Consider the following 20,478-nt stretch of genomic DNA (forward strand, 5'->3'; position numbering starts at 1 on the left):
AATTACTAAGACTAAGTTAATAGTTGAATACGTGATATTAATGTGAGGAAGTTGAATAAACTCTAAACGGAATTATTAGGTAATAACTTGAAGTCAAAGAAGGTTTAGATCCAATTTGGATAAACAACTTAATTAATTTAAAAAAAATTTAAATAATAAATATTTATATTAAAAATAATTTATAAATAATTTATTTTGTATTTATTTTTTAGTTATAAAAGTGTTTATTTTAAAATAAATGTGATAAAAAAAATTTTTATTATGAGATAAATTATTTTTTTAATTTTTCTATAAGTATTTAAATAATTTTTTAAAAAATTATAATTTAGTTTTAAAAATTATACTAGATATTAATATTACTACTTTTTATAAATTAAAAATTCAAAAAAATAACTTTTAAAGCTTCTCAAACGAATCTTTAATAATTAAGACATTAATAATAAAAAATTAAGAAAGGTTTATCAAAAGATAAAAATCGTTAAAAGAGGTTGGTATACTATTTTTGCAACCTTTGATATATTTAGATAGTCAAACTTTTTCTGTAAGGTGCCTATAGGATTTTCCAGATGAAAAATATAGTAAAAATAATTGAAAATACTAAAATAAGCAAATTATTTTGGTATCTAAGCACTATAAGTAGAACTGCACATGAATTGGATAATATCTGTAGATCTGTGTATGGTATTTATCTGTATCTAATTCACATTTTGTGGATATTATCCGATCTGCAAAATTATCGAATCAGATCGTATTCGATTCGCACTCTAATAGGATTGGATAGCAGATATTGTATTTATATCTGCGTATCCGATTTGCAGATCTGTGAATCCGCACATTTAATAAATAAATAAATAATTGAATAATATAAATACTGAAGTTAAAAAATGCAATCTCTATTTCCCAACCCAATAACCCTAGAGAGACAGCGCTATTCTCATCTCTCACACTCAGTCTCAGAGTCTCAATATAATTTTTTTTATTTTTAACTATTAAATAATATATATAAATGCATAAAAAATCTCTTTTATTTTTTATTTTTAACTATTATAATTTCTAAAAGTATAAACAAATTATAATTTTTATATTCACAAATATTAAAGTCTTTGTAATTATAAATATTGTTCCCAAAACAAAATAAACATAATCCAAAACATAATTATAAATATTGTCTCTAAAACAAAATAAACATAATCCAAAATACTCAATTTTCATCTTCATTCTCTTGTAAGTTGGGTTGGGGGAAGTTGGATTTTGGCAAAAAAAAATTGTAAAAATACCCCTTACCAAAAAAAATACTAAGCACGGCCGGGAACCCCGCCCCGCCTCGCCAAAGTCCGCGGTTTAAGCGGTGCGGGTTAGGCGAGCTTTTGCTATTTGGTGGTCCCAAATTTTCAGCCCAACCCGCCTTTTTTGGCGAGTTACGCGGGTCGACCCGGCGGGTTTAGGCCCGTTTGCCGCTCCTACCTATCCTTCATCCATTATTATGACACCGTGTTCGTCTCCGTTATCGGTGTCTTGTTCGTCATCGCATCTCCTCTAGTCTCCTCAGACAACGCTACTTCCTCTCGGCCTCTCCTCCATCGTCGCATCGCCGTGTCCTCAATTGGCGTGTTCGTCGTCTCCTCCAACACGTGTTCGTCTCCTCCATCATCTTCTTCATCGTCTCTATCGTCTCTATAATGTAATTTTACTTTAATAATTTTACAAAAATTAATTATTTTTACTTGTTCTGACTTTTGAGAATTGAGATGCTGCTATTATGATTGAAGCTCTTCTCCCAAAAAAATTGATACCAGTAGTTTAAAGTTTTAGTTCTTAGTTTATATGTTTTGATTAATAATAGTTTAGGAATTAGGAGTAACTAGATTTAAAATGGCAAAAAAAATAGGTTTATTAACATTTTTTATAGAAACAAGAACTTTTAAATAATTTTTGATGTGCGGATATATCCGATTCGATCCTATTCGCATAATTGCGGATCAGATTGAATCGGATCCGTCTTCAAAAAATGTGGATATAGTATCCAATTTAATAAATAAAATACGAATCGAATCGAATCGAATGTTTGACCATATCTAATTGATCCCAATTTTGTGTAGCCTTAACTATAAGCGGTCCAATTAGCCACAAAAATCTAACATATGGCAACAATCCCACAAGTTCCTAAATGGCTAAATTTATTATGGAACACAGAGCCGCTTTTTTTACTATCAAAAAGTTATTGTATTTAATTTAATATTTCTAATTATATATAATATTATACAATTATTTTAATAATAATTAAAAAATAAAAAATAAAATAATTTTATATTTTTTAATTATTTTTTTATCTTTCAAATATTTTTATTTTTTAATAATACAGTATTTTATGGACCTTGATGGTCCAATTCGAAAGTAAAACAAATCGAAAAAATAAATGTAATTATATGTTCATTATTGCTACTATATATTTGCACAATATACCCTTACCTGAAAATTATCAGACTTTTCAGCCATAGCAATCTACGATCATCTCCTTAATTCTACAACAGCATCAATGGTTACAAGATGTGTTCTATATATGAGTTCAATAGAATTGAAGTTCAACACGAATCCACAAAAGTAATATGCAATTCCCCATGAATGTATCTTATTATAGAGAACTTCTGTACTGTATATAATAAATATAAGTGAGTTGATGTAAAATTTTTTTTAAAGTTTAAGTTAACATGTATTTTTAGGACACATAATAAATTTATCATAAATAAAAAATTTTAAATTTTTTTATTTAATAAATAGAAAATAAATATATTAAAAATTTAATTTTTTTTATATTTTTAATAAAAAAATTTTAATTTATAATCTTAACCTATATCTTTAAAATATATAATAAATAAATCTCTTTTTTTAATTATTTTATTATATATAAATTAATAAAAATCAAGAATTAAATTCATGATCTTTTGAATATAGGGTTTTTTTATATTTGATAAAAAAATTATACTTATCAATTTAAATTTAGATATAAAAATTTATAAATTTATGCATTTTATTATTTTCAAAGTCAATAAATATGAACACAAATTTTAAAAGATATACACAGTCATAGCCTACGAAAACAAAATAAATTCATTTTTGTTTCGCATATGTTACCAATGAAAATTGTAAATCCTATTAAATTAGTAAATAATTAGTTGATAAATTAATTTTTAATAAAAAAATTAAAAATATGAATATTATATCAAATTAGAATAGAATTTATTGAAACAAAAATTTTGACACTAATTTCAAAAAAATCGGTCTAAAATTAAATTGAACAAGTCAAACCGGTTAAACCAGATTCAAATCGGACCCATGGGTCCAACCGAGCCAGCCTTTAAATGAACCCACGTTCCTTCTCTTCCCCATTTTTAGCTGAAGCAGCGTTGAAGCATACAGGGAAAAGGAAAGAAGGAAAATTTCCCGTAACCCTTACGGTGATTTCAAAATCCCGTAACTCCTCCATCCGAGCTCCGATCGCCGCACCGTTTGCGATCACGCGTCCACCGTGTCGAGCTCTACATTTCTACCAGAACAATTTCATAGGTAAGCCATTAATCACTCTCAACCACTCCTTTCCCCCAATTTTTGAAAATATTGTAGTGGTATTGAATTTCTTTACTTTTTGATGTTTTAGGATCTAATTTGCTTGAGAAAAACGTTCACTCTTGCTTATATGAAGCTTGGGTAAGGTGAGGATGCCATAAATTCGATTGAAATTACTAAATTTATGTTTTGAGTATTAAAGTGGGTATATATGTGTTATAAATGCGTATTAGGTTGTAAATAAATAATTGGAGCTCGAAATTGTGGATATTGGAGCTTGGAGGAAGCTAGATACTAGTGTTTTGTTGAGGTCTTTGGGGCTGTGCTTGTGTTAATAAGCTACCTTGATCACTATGAGAAAATCGGCCAAGGTATGGTTTAGGTTTCTTGCATTTAATATATAATGTTCTGTGAAAACTTAGGTTAGATGACCTTAGGATAAGTTGAAACGCATGAAAATGTACAATGTGTAATGTTCTTAACATTTATGGTGAAAGATGGATATGTGATGGTAATTGTGGATGTATGGACAATAATGTGATAATTGTTGAGTTGATGATGATGTGGTTATGTTTACATTAATTAAATGTATAAAGAGATTGTTGAGGTATGGAATTGAGCTATGTTGTTGTGTGATGGATGATAAGAAATGGTGAGAGATCAAGTGGCTGGGGTATAGCATGTAATAGGGTTGATTCCAAGTGTGAAATGGCTAATTTGTGAATGAAAGAAAATAATGAAATGGAGGTTAAGGAGTTTTGCAAACTTTGGTTTTTGGCCGAACTTCGGCAAGGCATAACTTGCCTTTTGAACCCCCAATTTGCTCCCAACTTGTTTTAAAGTAAAAATTAGGTTCGTGAAGTTTATGCCATTCAAAGAACGGGTGAAAAATATTTTAAATCGAAGAAGTTATGGGTGCTAGAAGATTTGAACTCAAAATTGATTTTTTTGCACTTCTGCAGCTTTGCTACTAAATCTATTTTTTTTTATAAAAGAACGTACGTTCACGCGTACGCGCGTGGCATGGAATTTTGGTGATGCGTACGTGACTGGTCCTATGCGTACGCGTGAGGAGTTAGCAAGCATGTCCACGTGTACGCATGACCCAACGCGCACGCATGACCCAACGCGCACGCGTGACATGAAGTTTTCTCCTACGCATACGCATGACAAAGGGACGCGCGAGCAAGCTGCATCTTTGTACTCCCACGGGTACGCGTGAGCCACGACCCTATTTCAGCTAACATGGTTTTCAGAATCTTAAGCCGAACTTCAAGTTTCTAAACCTTTATTTTCATTCCTTTAGTCATAAATAGTAGTATTAAACCTGATAGTCATATAAAGCTAGGAAATGGGGATAACTTGGAGGTGAAGTAAAGCTGAAAAGTGATGAATTGATTATGAAATGTTACGGATGATCATGTATGATACTTAGCTTGATAATCAAATGAATGATTATGTATGATACTTGGCTTGAATGATTAAATGATCTGAGATACGAGATTTCCTGGATAGAGTACTGTGGCTTGCCACCATGTGTATCAAGTTAAAAACTCGATACTCTGTTGATCCTACGATATAAGGGTGACCGGGCACTTATAAATTCCCGGGAATGGTACCCCCATTGAGCGATTTGATACATATATGAGTAAAAGCTATGCATAGACTCATAGGGATGCACGTCGGGGGACAGTCCAATGGTTTAGCAAACCGGACTTGTCGGGTTGGCTTGATAACCGATAGATGAGACTCATCAGCCATAGGACTGGCATGCATCATATGTATACTACTTAAATTACTTGTTTGTACATTAACTGGGTGTTCCTAAGTGTACTTGCCATGCTAAATGTATATTTGTTACCTGCAGTATTTGTAACCTTCTTGTGCTTGCTTTTATATATTTATTTGTCTATGAAATGCTGACGGAGGTGGAGGTTTGGAGGAAAGGCAGTATGGGACTTAGATTTAAGATTAAGTTAAGTTAAGCTTAAATACTCTTAGAAAACCACACCTTATGACTTTTGTTTAATACTTTAAGCTCTATAATCTGAGTGTCGGCGTTCTAGAATTGCCTCTGGCATTTCCAGGACCTTATATATTATGTGTATGGCACCTTTACCATACTGAGAACCTATGGTTCTCACTCCATACTACGTTGTTGTTTTTCAGATGCAGGTCGAGAGACATCTCGTTAGGCATCTGGACTCCTGAAGCGAAGTGGTTACTGGGTTATTTTGTTGTACAATGATGTATATATATGTACTTAGCTTTCTCTCTGCATAACTTGTTCTTTTTTATCCTCTTAGAGGTTTATGGAGAAACAGGATTTTGTTTATGTACCTTTGGGTTTTGGATATGTAAATATATATGTGTAAATATTCTCCGGCCAGCTTTGGCTTCGCGGGCTGTGTTAGGAGCTTGTTATTTTGTATTTTTGGCACTCTAATCCTACTTTTATTATCTTATGTTTGATAGTTATAGTTTTCTTAGCACGCAAGTTAACTCGTTTCTTGAGCGTTGCGCTTTTATTTCGCGATTGTTATTTCATCTATTCATCAAGGCTCCTAGTATATTATAATCTTTTTGCTATTATATATATACTTTATATTGTAGAGATCGTAATATCACACCACCTTTGTTTTACAGCTTAAGCGTAAAGCTCAGTGTAGTAGGGTGTTGCATTATGGTATCAGAGCAGTTCGTTCCTATAGAGCCTGAAAGACGGATTGATTGTGCTTCTATGCATTCTCTGTATATGTGTTTATGTGCTATTATATCTGACTGATATGTATGGCATAAACATTTGTGAGCATGCATTTGGAACTTAAAGCATTAGACCTGCGATATTGAGACAGATCAACTTAATATCACTTGTTTGGTGTATATAGGGACCATATGTCAACCCGCGGAGGCAGTCGCGGGCGAGGTTGAGGTAGGATAGGCACCGTTACTCTTAGCCCGACAGGGAATGATCTAGTAGACTTTATGGCTATCCTGGGGAATATGGCTGCGGTTATACAGGTGACAACCGAGGCACTGGGTAATCAGATAAACCAGGATAATCACAGGAACAATAATGATGAGGACGGCCCTATGACACTTGCAACATTTCTGAAAGTTCACCCCCCGACCTTCAGGGGAACCTCAAATCCCACTGATGCAGATAATTGGATTCAGGCTATAGAATGGGCACTGCAACCTCAATAGGTTCCTGAGGAGCAATGGGTTGAATTTGGAACTTATCAGCTACAAGGTGAGGCTTAGTATTGGTGGCAGGGAACACGACGTATTCTGCAGCCAAATGGTGCTGCGATTCCTTGGGAGGTCTTCCGAACAGAATTTTATAAGAAATACTTTTTTAATTCAGTCAGAAATGCCAAGAAACTTGAATTGATGCAATTAAAGCAGGGCCAAATGACTGTTACTAAGTATACTAGCAGATTTGAGGAGTTATGTCGCTTTTCTCGTATCTGTCAAGGTGCGCTTGAAGATTTTGCTGAGTGGAAATGTATTAAGTATGAGGGAGGTCATTGGAGCGATATTCTGAGCTTCAGTGCTCCAATGGAGATCAAAGTGTTTTCTGAATTGGTGAATAAGAGTAGGGTGGCTGAGAAATGTGTGAGAAAAGTGGCAGCAGAGAAAGGAAGTTTGAGGGTGCCTTTTCAGAGGACTTCAGGGAGGAACTTTGCTCTGAGAGGTAGGAATTTTAAGCGTGGAGATTTTGTCCCGCAGCAGAATCAAGACCAGGACAATTACAGAAGGCCGAATACTAATGTTAATCAGGGAAGAAGGTTTGGAAAGCAGCCACAGCAGAATTTGAGCTGTAAGAGGTGCGAGAAGTATCATCCTGGAGTTTCGTACAGATCAGGACTCGGAGTATGTTATTTTTGTGGACAGCTTGGGCACTTGGCCAATAATTTTCCGGAGAAGAATAAGTATGAAACTGGTAGGGTACAACAGCCAGGGAGAGTGTATGCCACTTCTGCAGCAGGTGCTGAGAGATCTGAGACACTTATTAGAGGTAACTGTGAAATAGCTGGTAAAATATTAAATGCTTTATTTGATTTAAGAGTAACTCATTCATTTATTGCATTTGAAAAGGCTAATGAATTAGGATTGAGGATGGTGGTTTTAGGTTATGATTTGAAAGTGCATAATGCTACTCATGAAGCTATGGTAACTAGGTTAGCATGTCCACAAGTTCCATTTCGAGTACAACATCGTGAATTTGTGCATGATTTGATTTGTTTGCCGATGAATGGTCTTTATCTCATTTTGGGATTGGATTGGTTATCCAAGAATAATGTTTTGCTTGATTGTTTTGAGAAGTCAGTATAGTTTATGTTGGAAGGGTCGAAAGCGCCGGTTGTGGTGAATAGTTACTATTTAAACTCTATGATAGTAAACTATTCTAGAACTGAATGTCAGGGTATTATGTTATTAACTGTGGGAGTATCATGTGATGATCAGAATTTAGAACAGGTTCCAGTTGTATGTGAATTTTTAGATGTGTTTCCGAATGATATTAACGAATTTCTACCTAACCAGGAGGTTGAATTCGCAATTGAATTGGTACCTGGAGTCGGTCCAATTTCAATTACTCCTTACAGGATGTCACCTTTAGAAATGGCTGAACTGAAAGCTCAGCTGAAAGATCTGTTTGGTAAGCATTTTATTCTACCAAGTGTTTCTCCGTGGGGAGCGCCAGTGTTACTGGTAAAGAAGAAGGACGAAAGTATGCGCTTGTGTGTCGATTATCGGTAATTGAATAAGATCACTGTGAAGAATAAATATCCACTACCTCGAATTGATGACTTAATGGATCAGTTATAGGGTACCGGTGTGTTTTTTAAGATTGATCTGCAATCCGGGTATCATCAAATAAGGGTTAAAGATGAAGATATTCTGAAAACCGCTTTCAGAACACGTTATGGTCATTATGAGTATACAGTGATGTCTTTTGGGTTAACCTATGATCCAGCAGTATTCATGGATTATATGAACAGTATTTTCCGGCCGTACCTAGACAAGTTTGTTATTGCCTTCATTGATGATATTCCTGTTTACTCTAAGACTGAGGAGGAGCATGCTAATCACTTGCGAACTGTGCTGTAAATTCTGAGAGACAGGAAGTTATACGCTAAGTTATCTAAATGCGAATTCTGAAAAAGTGAGGTAAAGTTTCTCGGTCACGTGGTGAGTAAGCAGGGAATAGCTGTGGATCCTGCTAAGGTGGAAGCAGTAATGAATTGGGATCGACCAACTTCAGTGACAGAGATCAGGAGTTTCCTAGGTTTGGCGGGGTATTATCGCAAATTTATTAAGGGGTTTTCACAGCTTGCCTTACCTTTAACTAAGTTGACTAGGAAGGATACACCTTTTGTCTGGACTTCAAAGTGTGAGGAGAGTTTTCAAACATTGAAGCAAAAGACTTACCACTGCACCCGTGTTGGTATTGCCTGAGCCAAGTGAACCATTTGAAGTGTACTGTGATGCATCATTAAAGGGTTTGGGGTGCGTTCTGATGCAGCACCAGAATGTTGTAGCATACGCCTCACGGTAATTAAGGCCACATGAAATGAACTATCCGACTCACGACTTAGAATTTGCTGCTGTTGTGTTTGCTCTAAAAATCTGGAGGCATTATCTCTATGGTGTTAAGTTTCACATTTATGAAGTATCTCTTTGAGCAGAAAGAATTGAATATGCGTCAGAGGAGGTGGATGGAGCTTCTGAAGGATTATGATTTTGAATTGAATTACCATCCAAGAAAAGCGAACATTGTGGCGGATGCCTTGAGTCAGAAGTCTTTATATGCAGCTTGGATGATATTGCGGGAAGAAGAATTACTAAAGGCATTTCAAGGTTTGAAACTGGGAGTTAGGAAAGAATCTGAAATTCTGTGTTTGAGTCAGTTACAAATTTCAAGTGATTTTAAATCAGAACTTCTGAAGGCTCATCAAGATGGTGAAGCATTACGTAAAGTATTGCCGGCAATTGAATAGGGAAGACAGTAGAGAGTGTCAGAAGATAAGGATGGTTTGTGAAAGTTCAAGAACCGGATTATTGTGCCAGATGTTGGAGACCTGCGATAAAGTATCTTGAAGGAAGCTCATAAGAGCAGATTTTCAATTCATCCAGGAAGCACCAATATGTACCAAGATCTGAAAGCGATGTTCTGGTGGCTAGGAATGAAGAATGATGTGGCATTGCTTGTATCTAAATATTTAACGTGTCAGAAGGTTAAGATTGAGCATCAGAGACCATTAGGAACCCTTCAGCCTTTAGGGATTCCACAATGGAAATGGGAGAGTATTGCAAAGGATTTTGTGACAGGTTTGCCTATGACTCGGGCTGGTTGTGACGCTATCTGAGTGGTTGTGGACCGACTGACAAAATCAGCTCATTTTCTCCCCATCCGAATAAGTTGTACAATGGAAGAATTGGCTCGAATGTACATTAAAGATATTGTCAGATTGCACGGTGTGCCTTCTATCATTATATCCGACAGGGATCCCCGTTTCACATCAAGGTTCTGGGGAGCCTTTCAGCATGCATTTGTGACTCAGTTAAGTTTGAGTACTGCATATCACCCTCAGACAGATGGTCAATCAGATAGAACTATCCAAACCTTAGAGGATATGCTAAGGGCTTGTTTTTTGGACTAGCCGCCGAGCTGGGATCGATATATACCATTAGTGGAGTTTGTTTATAATAATAGCTACCATGCGAGCATCGGAATGGCTCCGTATGAGGCTTTGTATGGTAGAAAATGTCAATTCCGCTATGTTGGTATGAAACTGGAGAAAGGAGCTTATTAGAGCCTGAAATGATAGCTGAAACTACTGAGCAGATAAAGAAGATTCGTAGCTGAATGCCTATAGCCCAAAGCCATCAGAAAGGTTATGCTGATCAAAGGCAAAAGTCTTTGGAATTTGAAAAAGGGGAGCATGTCTTTCTAAAGGTTACACCAACTACTAGAGTGGGAAGAGCTATTAAGACTAAGAAACTGAACCCCCGTTATATTGGACCATTTGAGATCCTAAAAGAATTGGGCCGGTGGCTTATAGGATTGCTTTATCGCCATATCTTTTGAATTTGCATGACGTGTTTCATGTGTCACAGCTTCGGAAGTATACTCCTGACGCAAGTCATGTTCTGGAACCGGAACCGATTCAAGTGAGAGAAGATCTAACACTTTCAGTAATTCCGGTGAGAATTGATGACACTAGCATTAAACGATTATTCAGAAAGGAAGTATCACTAGTAAAAGTAGCTTGGAGTCGAGCTGGTATTGAGGAACACACTTGGGAACTCAAATCAAATATGCGGAAGGACTACCCACATCTCTTTTCAGGTAACTACGTTTGAATTTTGGGGGCAAAAGTCTTTGTTAGGTGGGTAGGATGTAAACTCCGTTAAATTAGTAAATAATTAGTTGATAAATTAATTCTTAATAAAAAAAATTAGAAATATGAATATTAGATCAAATTAGGCTAGAGCTCATCGAAATGAGAATTTTAACACTAATTTCGAAGAAATCGGTCCAAGATTAGACCGAACGGGTTGGATCGGTTGAACCAGGGCCCAACTGTGCCAGCCTTTAAATGAACCCACGTTCCTTCTCTTCCCTATTTTTACTGAAGCAGCGTTGAAGCATACAGGGAAAGGGAAAGAAGGAAAATTTCCAATAACCCTTACGGTGAATTCAAAATCCTGTAACTCCTCCGTTCGAATTCCGATCGTCGCACCGTTTGCGACCACGCATCCACCACGTCGAGCTCCACATTTCTATTGAAACAATTTTATAGGTAAGCCATTAATCACTCTCAGCCACTCCTTTTCCCCAATTTTCGAAAATATTATAGGGGTATTGAATTTCTTTACTTTTTGATGTTTTAGGATCCAATTAGCTTGAGAAAAACGTTCACTCTTGCTTATATGAAGCTTGGATAAGGTGAGGATACCATAAATTTGATTTAAATTACTGAGTTTATGTTTTGAGTATTAAAGTGGGTATATATGTGTTATAAATTTGTATTAGGTTGTGAATAAATAATTGGAGCTTGAAAATTGTGGATATTGGAACTCGGAGGAAGCTAAATACTAGTGTTTTGTTGAGGTCTTTGGGGCTGTTCTTGTGTTAATAAGCTACCTTGATCACTACGAGGAAATCGGCCAAGGTATGGTTTAGGTTTCTTGCATTTAATATAAATATTCTATGAAAACTTAGGCTAGATGACCTTAGGATAAGTTGAAGCGAATGGAAATTTACAATGTGTGTTCTTAACATTTATGGTGAAAGATGGATATGTGATGGTAATTGTGGATGTATGGACAATAATGTGATAATTGTTGAGTTGATGATGATGTGGTTATGTTTACATTGATTAAATGTATAACGAGATTGTTGAGGTATGAAATTGAGCTATGTTGTTGTATGATGGATGATAAGAAATGGTGAGAGATCATGTGGCTGGGGTATAGCATGTAATAGGGTTGATTCCAAGTGTGAAATGGCTGATTTGTGAATGAAAGAAAACAATTAAATGGAGGTTAAGGAGTTTTGCAAACTTTGGTTTTTGGCCAAACTTCGGCGAGGCATAACTTAGCTTTCGGATCCCAATTTGCTCCCAATATGTTTTAAAGTAAAAATTGGGTTCGTGAAGTTTACGCCATTCGAATAACGGGTGAAAAATATTTTAAATCGAAGAAGTTATGGGTGTTGGAAGATTTGAACTCAGAACTGATTTTCTTGCACTTCTGCAGCTTTGCTACTAAATCTGTTTTTTTTTTAAAGAACGCATAGCATGGAATTTTGGCGATGCGTACGCGACTGGTCCTATGCGTACGCGTGAGGAGTTAGCAAGCATGTCCACGCGTACGCATGACCCAACGCGCACGCGTGACATGAAGTTTTCTCCTACACGTACGCATGACAAAGGGACGCGCGTGCAAGCTGCATCTTTACACTCCCATGCGTACGCGTGAGCCACGTGTACGCGTGGCCCCCTATTTCAGCAAACATGGTTTTCAGAATCTTAAACCGCACTTCAAGCTTCTAAACTTTTATTTTTATTCCTCTAGTCATAAATAGTAGTATTAAACCTGATAGTCAGATGAAGCTAGGAAATGTGGATAACTTGGAGGTGAAGTAAAGCTGAAAAGCGATGAATTGATTATGAAATGTTACGGATGATCATGTATGATACTTAGCTTGATAATCAAATGAATGATCATGTATGATACTTGGCTTGAATGATTAAATGATCTGAGATACGAGATTTCCTTGATAGAGTACCATGGCTTGCCACCACGTGTACCAGGTTGAAAACTCGATACTCTGTTGACCCTACGACGTAAGGGTGACCGGGCACTTATAAATTCTCGGAAATGGTATCCCCTTGAGCGATTTGATACATATATGAGTAAAAGCTATGCATAGACTCATGGGGATGCACGTCGGGGGACAGTCCAATGGTTTAGCAAACCAGACTTGTCGGGTTGGCTTGATAACCGACAGATGAGACTCATCAACCATAGGACAGGCATGCATCATATGCATACTACTTGAATTACTTGTTTGTGCATTATCTAGGTGTGCCTAAGTGTATTTGCCATGCTAAATGTATATTTGTTACCTGTAATATTTGTAACCTTCTTGTACTTGCTTTTATCTGTTTATTTATCTATGAAATGTTGACGGAAGTGGAGGTATGGAGGAAAGGCAGTATGGGACTTAGATTTAAGATTAAGTTAAGTTAGGCTTGGATACTCTTAGAAAACCACCTCTTATGGCTTCTGTTTAATACTTTAAGCTCTATAATCTGAGTGTCGGCGTTTTAGGATTGCCTCTGGCATTCCCGGGACCTTATATATTATGTGTGTGACACATTTACCATATTGAGAACCTCTGGTTCTCACCCCATACTATGTTGTTGTTTTTCAGATGCAGGTCGAGAGGCATCTCGTTAGGCGTCTCGACTCCTGAAGCGAAGTGGTTATTGGATTATTTTGTTGTACAGTGATGTATATATATGTACTTAGTTTTCTCTCCGCATAACTTTTTCTTTTTTATCCTCTTAGAGGTTTATGGAAAAACATGATTTTGTTTATGTACCTTTGGATTTTGGATATGTAAATATATATGTGTAAATATTCTCTGGCCAGCCTTGGCTTCGCAGGTTGAGTTAGGAGCTTGTTATTTTGTATCTTTGGCACTCTAATCCCACTTTTATTATCTTATGTTTGGTAGTTATAGTTTTCTTAGCACGCAAGTTAACTTGTTTCTTGAGCGTTGCGTTTTTATTTTGTGATTTTTATTTCATCTATTTTTCAAAACTCCTAGTATATTATAATCTTTCTGCTATTATATGTATACTTTATATTGTAGAGGTAGTAATACTATACCACCTTTGTTTTATGGCTTAAGCGTAAAGTTTAGTGTGGTAGGGTGTTACAAAAATGACATAATTTTTTTTCATATTTTTGCTTCTATTGGCAGCGAAAATAAAAAAAAATTAAATTTATCTTGTTTTTGTTAACTAAGACTGCGTGTATCTTCTAAAATTTGTTTTCGTATTTATTGACGGAAAAAATGACACTAAATACATAAATTAGTAAATTTTTATATCCTAATTTAAATTGATAAATATAAATTTTTTATTTAAATATAAAATAACCTTGAATGTAGTGTAGCATATTCATTATTATATCTTAGTTATTCTCAAATTTATTATTATTATTATTATTATTATTATTATTATTATTATTATCCATCTTAATTTATAAAAAGTTGGATCAAGACACTAATATGTATAACTATAGTACTTATAATGGCTATAAAATTTAACTAAAATTGTAAGATTATATTTTATTATTCTAAATATATGACAATATTTTTAATTTAATCAATTTTTTTAAATTCATTATTTAGCTGCAATATCAAAATTGTAACTATATTTTTAAATAATTATTTAATTTCATTTGTTAATGATTATTTTTTTAGGATTTTAAAAATTTCTTTGATTTTTTATTTATCCTTTTTATAACATATATGTGTTAGTATTTCTTAAAAAAAAATCAAATATGGTTAAGATGTGAAAAATTACTACCATAATAACAAATTTTTAAAGTTTCATGAAAAAAACAGTTTTTTTCCCCCATAATTTTGAGTTCGTTGGACAAACTTATTCTAAAATTAAGATTTTTTATGAAACTGTTTTGCATTAATTTCAAAAGTTCAATGCCATTAGGACTAATAACATTAGTTAAAATTATTATTTTTTATCAATTATTTGACTCTTCAAACCTACTAACTGAGTTTATATATATTTCATAATTTAACTACTATATTTTCTTAAATATTGCTAAAATTTTACAATTAAAAAATAATTACTCTAACATTTTATTATTATTTCTATACTCAAGAAATCAATTATATTAAGTATACATTAAATCAATTATTAAAATTAATTATTAATATAAAATATATATTAAAAATAGATTAAATAATATAATGCAATTAATTTTAATTTACAAATAATATTTTTACTAACAATTTATGCTTTGGAATGTGTGATTCAGAGTGACAGCCACCTCTACCGTAACTAAGTTTTTGAGGTAGATAAAGGAGTTCCTATCTTAATCAAGTGTGTTGCCACCCGTACTAGATAGAATCTTTTGATGCTAAATTTTAGCACCTTATTTTTTTCTCTCTCCTCCTTGCTTGAAGTACCATTGTAGTATCTGTGTAAGCGCCCACAAACACCCTCTCAACCAATCACAACTCACTGCCTTTGACCTCTCTCTTTTCACACTCCTTCCCCTCTCTCTCTCTCTCTCTCTCTTCCATATAGATCGCTTTCTCTCACAGAAACAATCACTAGTACTAGTACTACTACTGCTACTCCAACAACAACAACAACTAAACTATCATATTCTGCTGAATATTATTATTATTATATTTTATTAAAAAGACATGGCAACATCGTATTCTATTCTAATTGCACCATAGGTTCTCTGATTATCTGATGTTGTTGTTGCTTCATCTTCTTCTGTCACGTTATTAGCACATTTTCCCTGTTTTATAATACTCTGCACTGCAAAATCCAAGTTCAGAGCTTCACCGTACTAGTACTACTACTACTACTACACTTCTACTTCTACTACCACCCCATTTCAATTTTCTTTCAAAGTTGCTTCCTTTTTTGTTTTTCTCACCTTCCCCTTCAGTCTTTTCCTTCTATATTGCACTCTTATTATTCTGGAACCTTCTATTCAGTGTCACTCCATAACCTTCTGGGGTTAGAATTTCGAATTTGGAATTCCATTGACATATTTGGGTTTATCTTTTAATTTTTTCATCTGGGTCTAGTTTTTTTTTTGTGTGGTAAATTTGGATGGTGATGATCTCTTTTTCTCTGAGATCTGAACTGTATTTTTTAGGGTTTATGCCTATGCTTTGTTCATAGCCTGTGGAATTTGGAATTTTCCTTAGGTCTTGGAAAAGAAAAAGAACCCTTTCCTTTTTTTTCCCATCCCTAGATTCCTCTGGTTGTGGCTACGTGAAAAGTAGCAGATTCCTTTGCAAAATAATGCATCTTTGTCCACAAGATTAAACTCTTACCACTCTTAATATCTTCTCTTTGTTATATATATCTCTCTCTCTGTCTCTCTTCTTTTTAATTGAATATTTACTTGAGTTGCTATGTATGTATGCAACTATTGCCTATAGCTTATTAGAAGAAGAAGAAGAAATGAACAGGGGAATTGAAGTTCTGTCTCCGGCTTCTTACCTTCACAACTCAAATTGGTTGTTCCAAGAGAGTGCAGGAACCAAATGGACACCACAAGAGAACAAGCAATTTGAGAACGCTTTGGCGCTCTTCGACAAGGAGACGCCGGACCGGTGGCTGAAGGTGGCGGCTATGATCCCGGGGAAGACGGTTGGTGATGTGATCAAACAGTATAGGGAGTTAGTTGAAGATGTTAATGTAATTGAATCTGGGTTCATACCAATTCCAGGGGGAACTACTGATGGTTCTTTCACATTGGAGTGGGTTGATAATCATGAATTTGATGGGTTTAAGCAATTCTATGGTGTTGGTTGCAAAAGGGGTTCTTCCACTAGGCCTTCTGAACAAGAAAGGAAGAAAGGTGTACCATGGACGGAAGAAGAGCACAGGTAATAATTTTAACAAAAATGATATCACCACACCAAAAATTAATTACTAAATCAGTTACTGCATATTTGTACATAAATATATTTTTAATATATATATTATATTTTAATATATATTTTATACCCATACCTAAATTATTGACTGATTTTTTGTTTATAAGTATTTCAGATGCCTTTGAACAAATGGAAACTGACATTAGATTGAAAATTTGAGTTTTTGAAGAGGATTTGTTTTAGTTAGTGTTATACTGATCTTGCTATGTGTTTTGTGTATGTCAAATAGTAGAAGAAGAATCCATGCTTTGCTAATGATTTTGAAGTTATAGAACCGATCAAGAGGTGCAGTTAGCTTCATGTGAAGGTAATAGCAGAGAGCTGCGAGATGACAATTTAGTCAAACTTGTCAAATTATTTGACAATTATCGCCTATCAACTTCACATGAAGATATCTGCACTTGAGTTGCGACTTTGAATTTGAGATCTTTTTTTTAGTGTTTAGTTTGCAAGTTTTGGTTACTATTTTCCCTTTTGCTTAGTGAATTTGATGTTGGACTAATTGCTAATTGAACTAATTATCCACACCACAGGCTATTTTTGATGGGTTTGAAGAAGTATGGTAAAGGTGATTGGAGAAATATATCTCGAAATTTTGTTACAACAAGGACGCCGACGCAAGTTGCAAGTCATGCTCAGAAATACTTTATCCGGCAACTTAACGGCGGCAAGGATAAGCGGAGATCCAGTATCCATGATATCACAATGGTTAATCTCCCTGAAACAAAGTCGCCTTCGTCGGAAAGTAACAAACCTCCTTCTCCAGATGCAAATTTGAATCAGAATCAGAAGCTTTTGTCAAGCATGGTTAAACAGGAATATGACTGGAAATCACCACCATATGAGGGTGTGCCTTTGCTGTTTGATTCAACAAATGGAAATTCGTTCATGACACCTTTGTGTGGAGCTTCTTCATACGGATCTAAACCTCAGGAGCAGTATTTACTCAGAGGAACTTTCCATGGATTTCAATTTGGACCTTATGATACTTTTATGCAAATGCAACCTCAGTGAAACTAGGCATGTATAATCAGGGTGTAGAATTCTGAAAAAGGTACTAAAATGCTAAACCTCAATTTCGTCGTAAACTCTTATCTAAAATGTGTTACATGACATTCTAAGAGTGCGTCTAGTTTACTTTTTAAATTTTTTTTAAATAAAAAATATTAAAAATGATAATAAAAAATAAAAATACAAATTAAATACATCTTAAAATTATCGCTTTATTGGATGCAATAAAATTACTTTTTAATATAAAGGTAACTTTGATTGAGAAAAAAAAAAAGAAAACAAGTTAATTAAAGTTTTTTTATGGATTATTTGACAACTTTAAGGTATCTAATTGTACAATGTAAATATTTAGAATATAAAATACACGTGAAGTAATGTTCAAGAATCAAGAGAATTAACTGTATTTGTTTTTAAAATATTAAAAATATGTTACTAATATGTGATTTATGAGAAGATAAGTTATGAAGCTTTTGATTGTGTAACAATAGTTTTTTCTAATTGGATGTTTGATGATTTAATTTGATTTGATTTGATTTGAATGATTGAACTTAGATGGTGGCTAATGCATCTTATTTGCATCTTCTATTTAGGAAGGACTTATCTGGAAGAATGTCAAGAGCACAAGGAAGTTATGTGTAGCTTGTGACTATTCACCTTTTTGGAAAATGCTTGCAATAAAAAGTAATGTTATATGTGTATTATTTTTGTGTATATTATTTTGTATATTTCTTTACTTTTGATATTAGAAGTGAATGATAAAAAAAATTAAAAAATTAAAAATATTTTTTCTATATTTAAGAAAATATACAAAAATATACACACAAAAAATGCAAATATTCTCTCCATGCAATAAATATGCAGCTTTCATGTTCACATATTGAATGAACAAAGCCAAAGCCATCAATCATATATTAGTGGTGTAATTTAAAAAAAAAAGAGATATTTTAGGGGGTTGTAATTAATGCTTTTAGATGATTAGACCATAAAGCTTTTTCAGATATGACTTGTGGGTGATTCATTAGGCACCTGGGCCTTAGCTTTGTCAAATATGAGTGAATATTTTGGTATAGAATTGGTATAGGTTCAATTCCTCATGTGTACTAAAAAGATGTGATTTATAATGAAACATTTTGAAACACAAGTCTCTATGTATTAGAACTATTTAAGTATTTTTTACTCTTTTAGTTCTATAGTAACATCTTAAATTTACCAAATTATACTAAGATCATATATTAATGTAAAACAAACAAACATAACTGTACACTAAAATAATAATTGACTAGAATTATTCTAAAGTTTATATTATTATATTATTTTAGTGTAGTATGCACTATATTTATCTTGGTACTATCTTAGCATTGTACTGGGTTCTATATAACATGGTGGACGTTAAGATCCTACTACCCCAAATTAAAAGTCCACGATTATGTAGTAGAACATTGTTTTTAAGTGCTACCCATCTGATTAATCAAGTCCACGAGTTACTTTTTTCAATTCTATAATATTATTATGTTGAGTTAAGCCTCCAATGGGTTAATGATCTTAGGTGGTGGACACACAAAAAAAATTAATTAATAATGAAGCAATTAAGATTCCTAATGCGTGGAATGATCAAAGTGAAGAATCATTCACGTGCTCTTTGTTTGCAAGTGGAACTGTGGAAGCAGTTAATTTTGGTTTTGGACACTATATCCCATGTCACCATATGCTTTGTTTTGAAACACATGCTGAGTCACACAGCATTTCTTCAAAGTGACACAAAAAAAATTGTACTTTCAAATTACCTTATTTATTTCCACTAAACTAAAATAGGTAAACAATAATAAAAAAGTATTTTGTGTATTTATTTTATAAGTTTAATTTTGATATATTTATGGTATAAAATATTTTATATAGTTATTTGATTATATCTGTTTTTAAATAATTATTTATGCAATCAATATAAAAAATAATTATTTTTGTTGATATAATTAGTGTTATGTAACTATTAGATACACGTATAAAATTATTTTACACTAATAATATATCAAAAGTAAATTCTTATTTTATTTTATTTTTTAAATTTTCATATTTTATTTTATCATTTGATAAAGCATTCACATAGTTTAGTTAAATTTCAGATTCCATTAAATAATATAATTTATCTAATTAATTTACGAAACAAAAATAAATACAAATAAGTAATCTATCTCTAAAAGAGATGAGTTGACTGAGTTTGACATGGAATCTTGACCATAGATGAAGCCAAGAGCCACTAATTTGAGCATCTCATGCTCCACTCTTTCTCCTCTTTTCAATTTGTTCTCTCCATAATTATCAAGTTGTTACTCTCTTTTTTCTATCTTTTAACTTTTTAAGTTAAAATATCTTTAGTGCATATTCCTCTTCCTATAATTCCTCTGGTTCCAAGGGCTTAGTTTTCCATCCATGAACATAGATTTTATTTTAACTCATTCACACTCAATATCCGAGTTTTACTACTAATCTTGGAACCTTATGCCTTTCAGTGGGACAATCTATCTGTTAGATTCTACTGATCAACAAGTTGTGGTTATGATTTGCGTTTTAAGCTTTTGGAATGATTGATATGAAGTTTTATACTTCATTAAAAAGCAAACAATGTGAGTTCTACCGTGGGGAAAGAATATTAAGGTCTTTAGAGGACC

General features: G+C 33.7%; 1 protein-coding gene across 2 annotated transcripts; it reads left to right on the forward strand.

Moving 5' to 3' along the window:
- The first annotated feature begins 15,290 nt into the window (after positions 1-15,290).
- On the forward strand, positions 15,291-18,523 carry LOC107625717 (transcription factor DIVARICATA). 2 transcript variants are annotated; one of them, XM_016328418.3, is made up of 3 exons: positions 15,291-16,750; positions 17,335-17,855; positions 18,403-18,523. In XM_016328418.3, exons 1-2 carry the CDS (start codon positions 16,278-16,280, stop codon positions 17,813-17,815), a joined length of 954 nt encoding a protein of 317 aa, XP_016183904.1. In that variant the 5' UTR covers positions 15,291-16,277; the 3' UTR covers positions 17,816-17,855; positions 18,403-18,523. The 2 variants fall into 2 exon arrangements, with proteins under 2 accessions (XP_016183904.1, XP_088359856.1); XM_088503730.1 differs by having other exon boundaries at positions 15,323-16,750; positions 18,407-18,523.
- Positions 18,524-20,478: the final 1,955 nt, after the last annotated feature.

This window comes from Arachis ipaensis, chromosome B2, assembly GCF_059453495.1.
Source record: "Arachis ipaensis isolate K30076 ecotype BB chromosome B2, ASM5945349v1, whole genome shotgun sequence".
Taxonomy (NCBI): Eukaryota; Viridiplantae; Streptophyta; class Magnoliopsida; order Fabales; family Fabaceae; genus Arachis; species Arachis ipaensis.

Bases quoted from the DNA above. Each gene is read 5' to 3' on its own strand.
- LOC107625717 (XM_016328418.3), top strand. From the start codon at position 16,278: ATGTATGCAACTATTGCCTATAGCTTATTAGAAGAAGAAGAAGAAATG. The intron at 16,751-17,334 runs GTAATAATTTTA...TCCACACCACAG, and splicing joins TGGACGGAAGAAGAGCACAG to GCTATTTTTGATGGGTTTGA.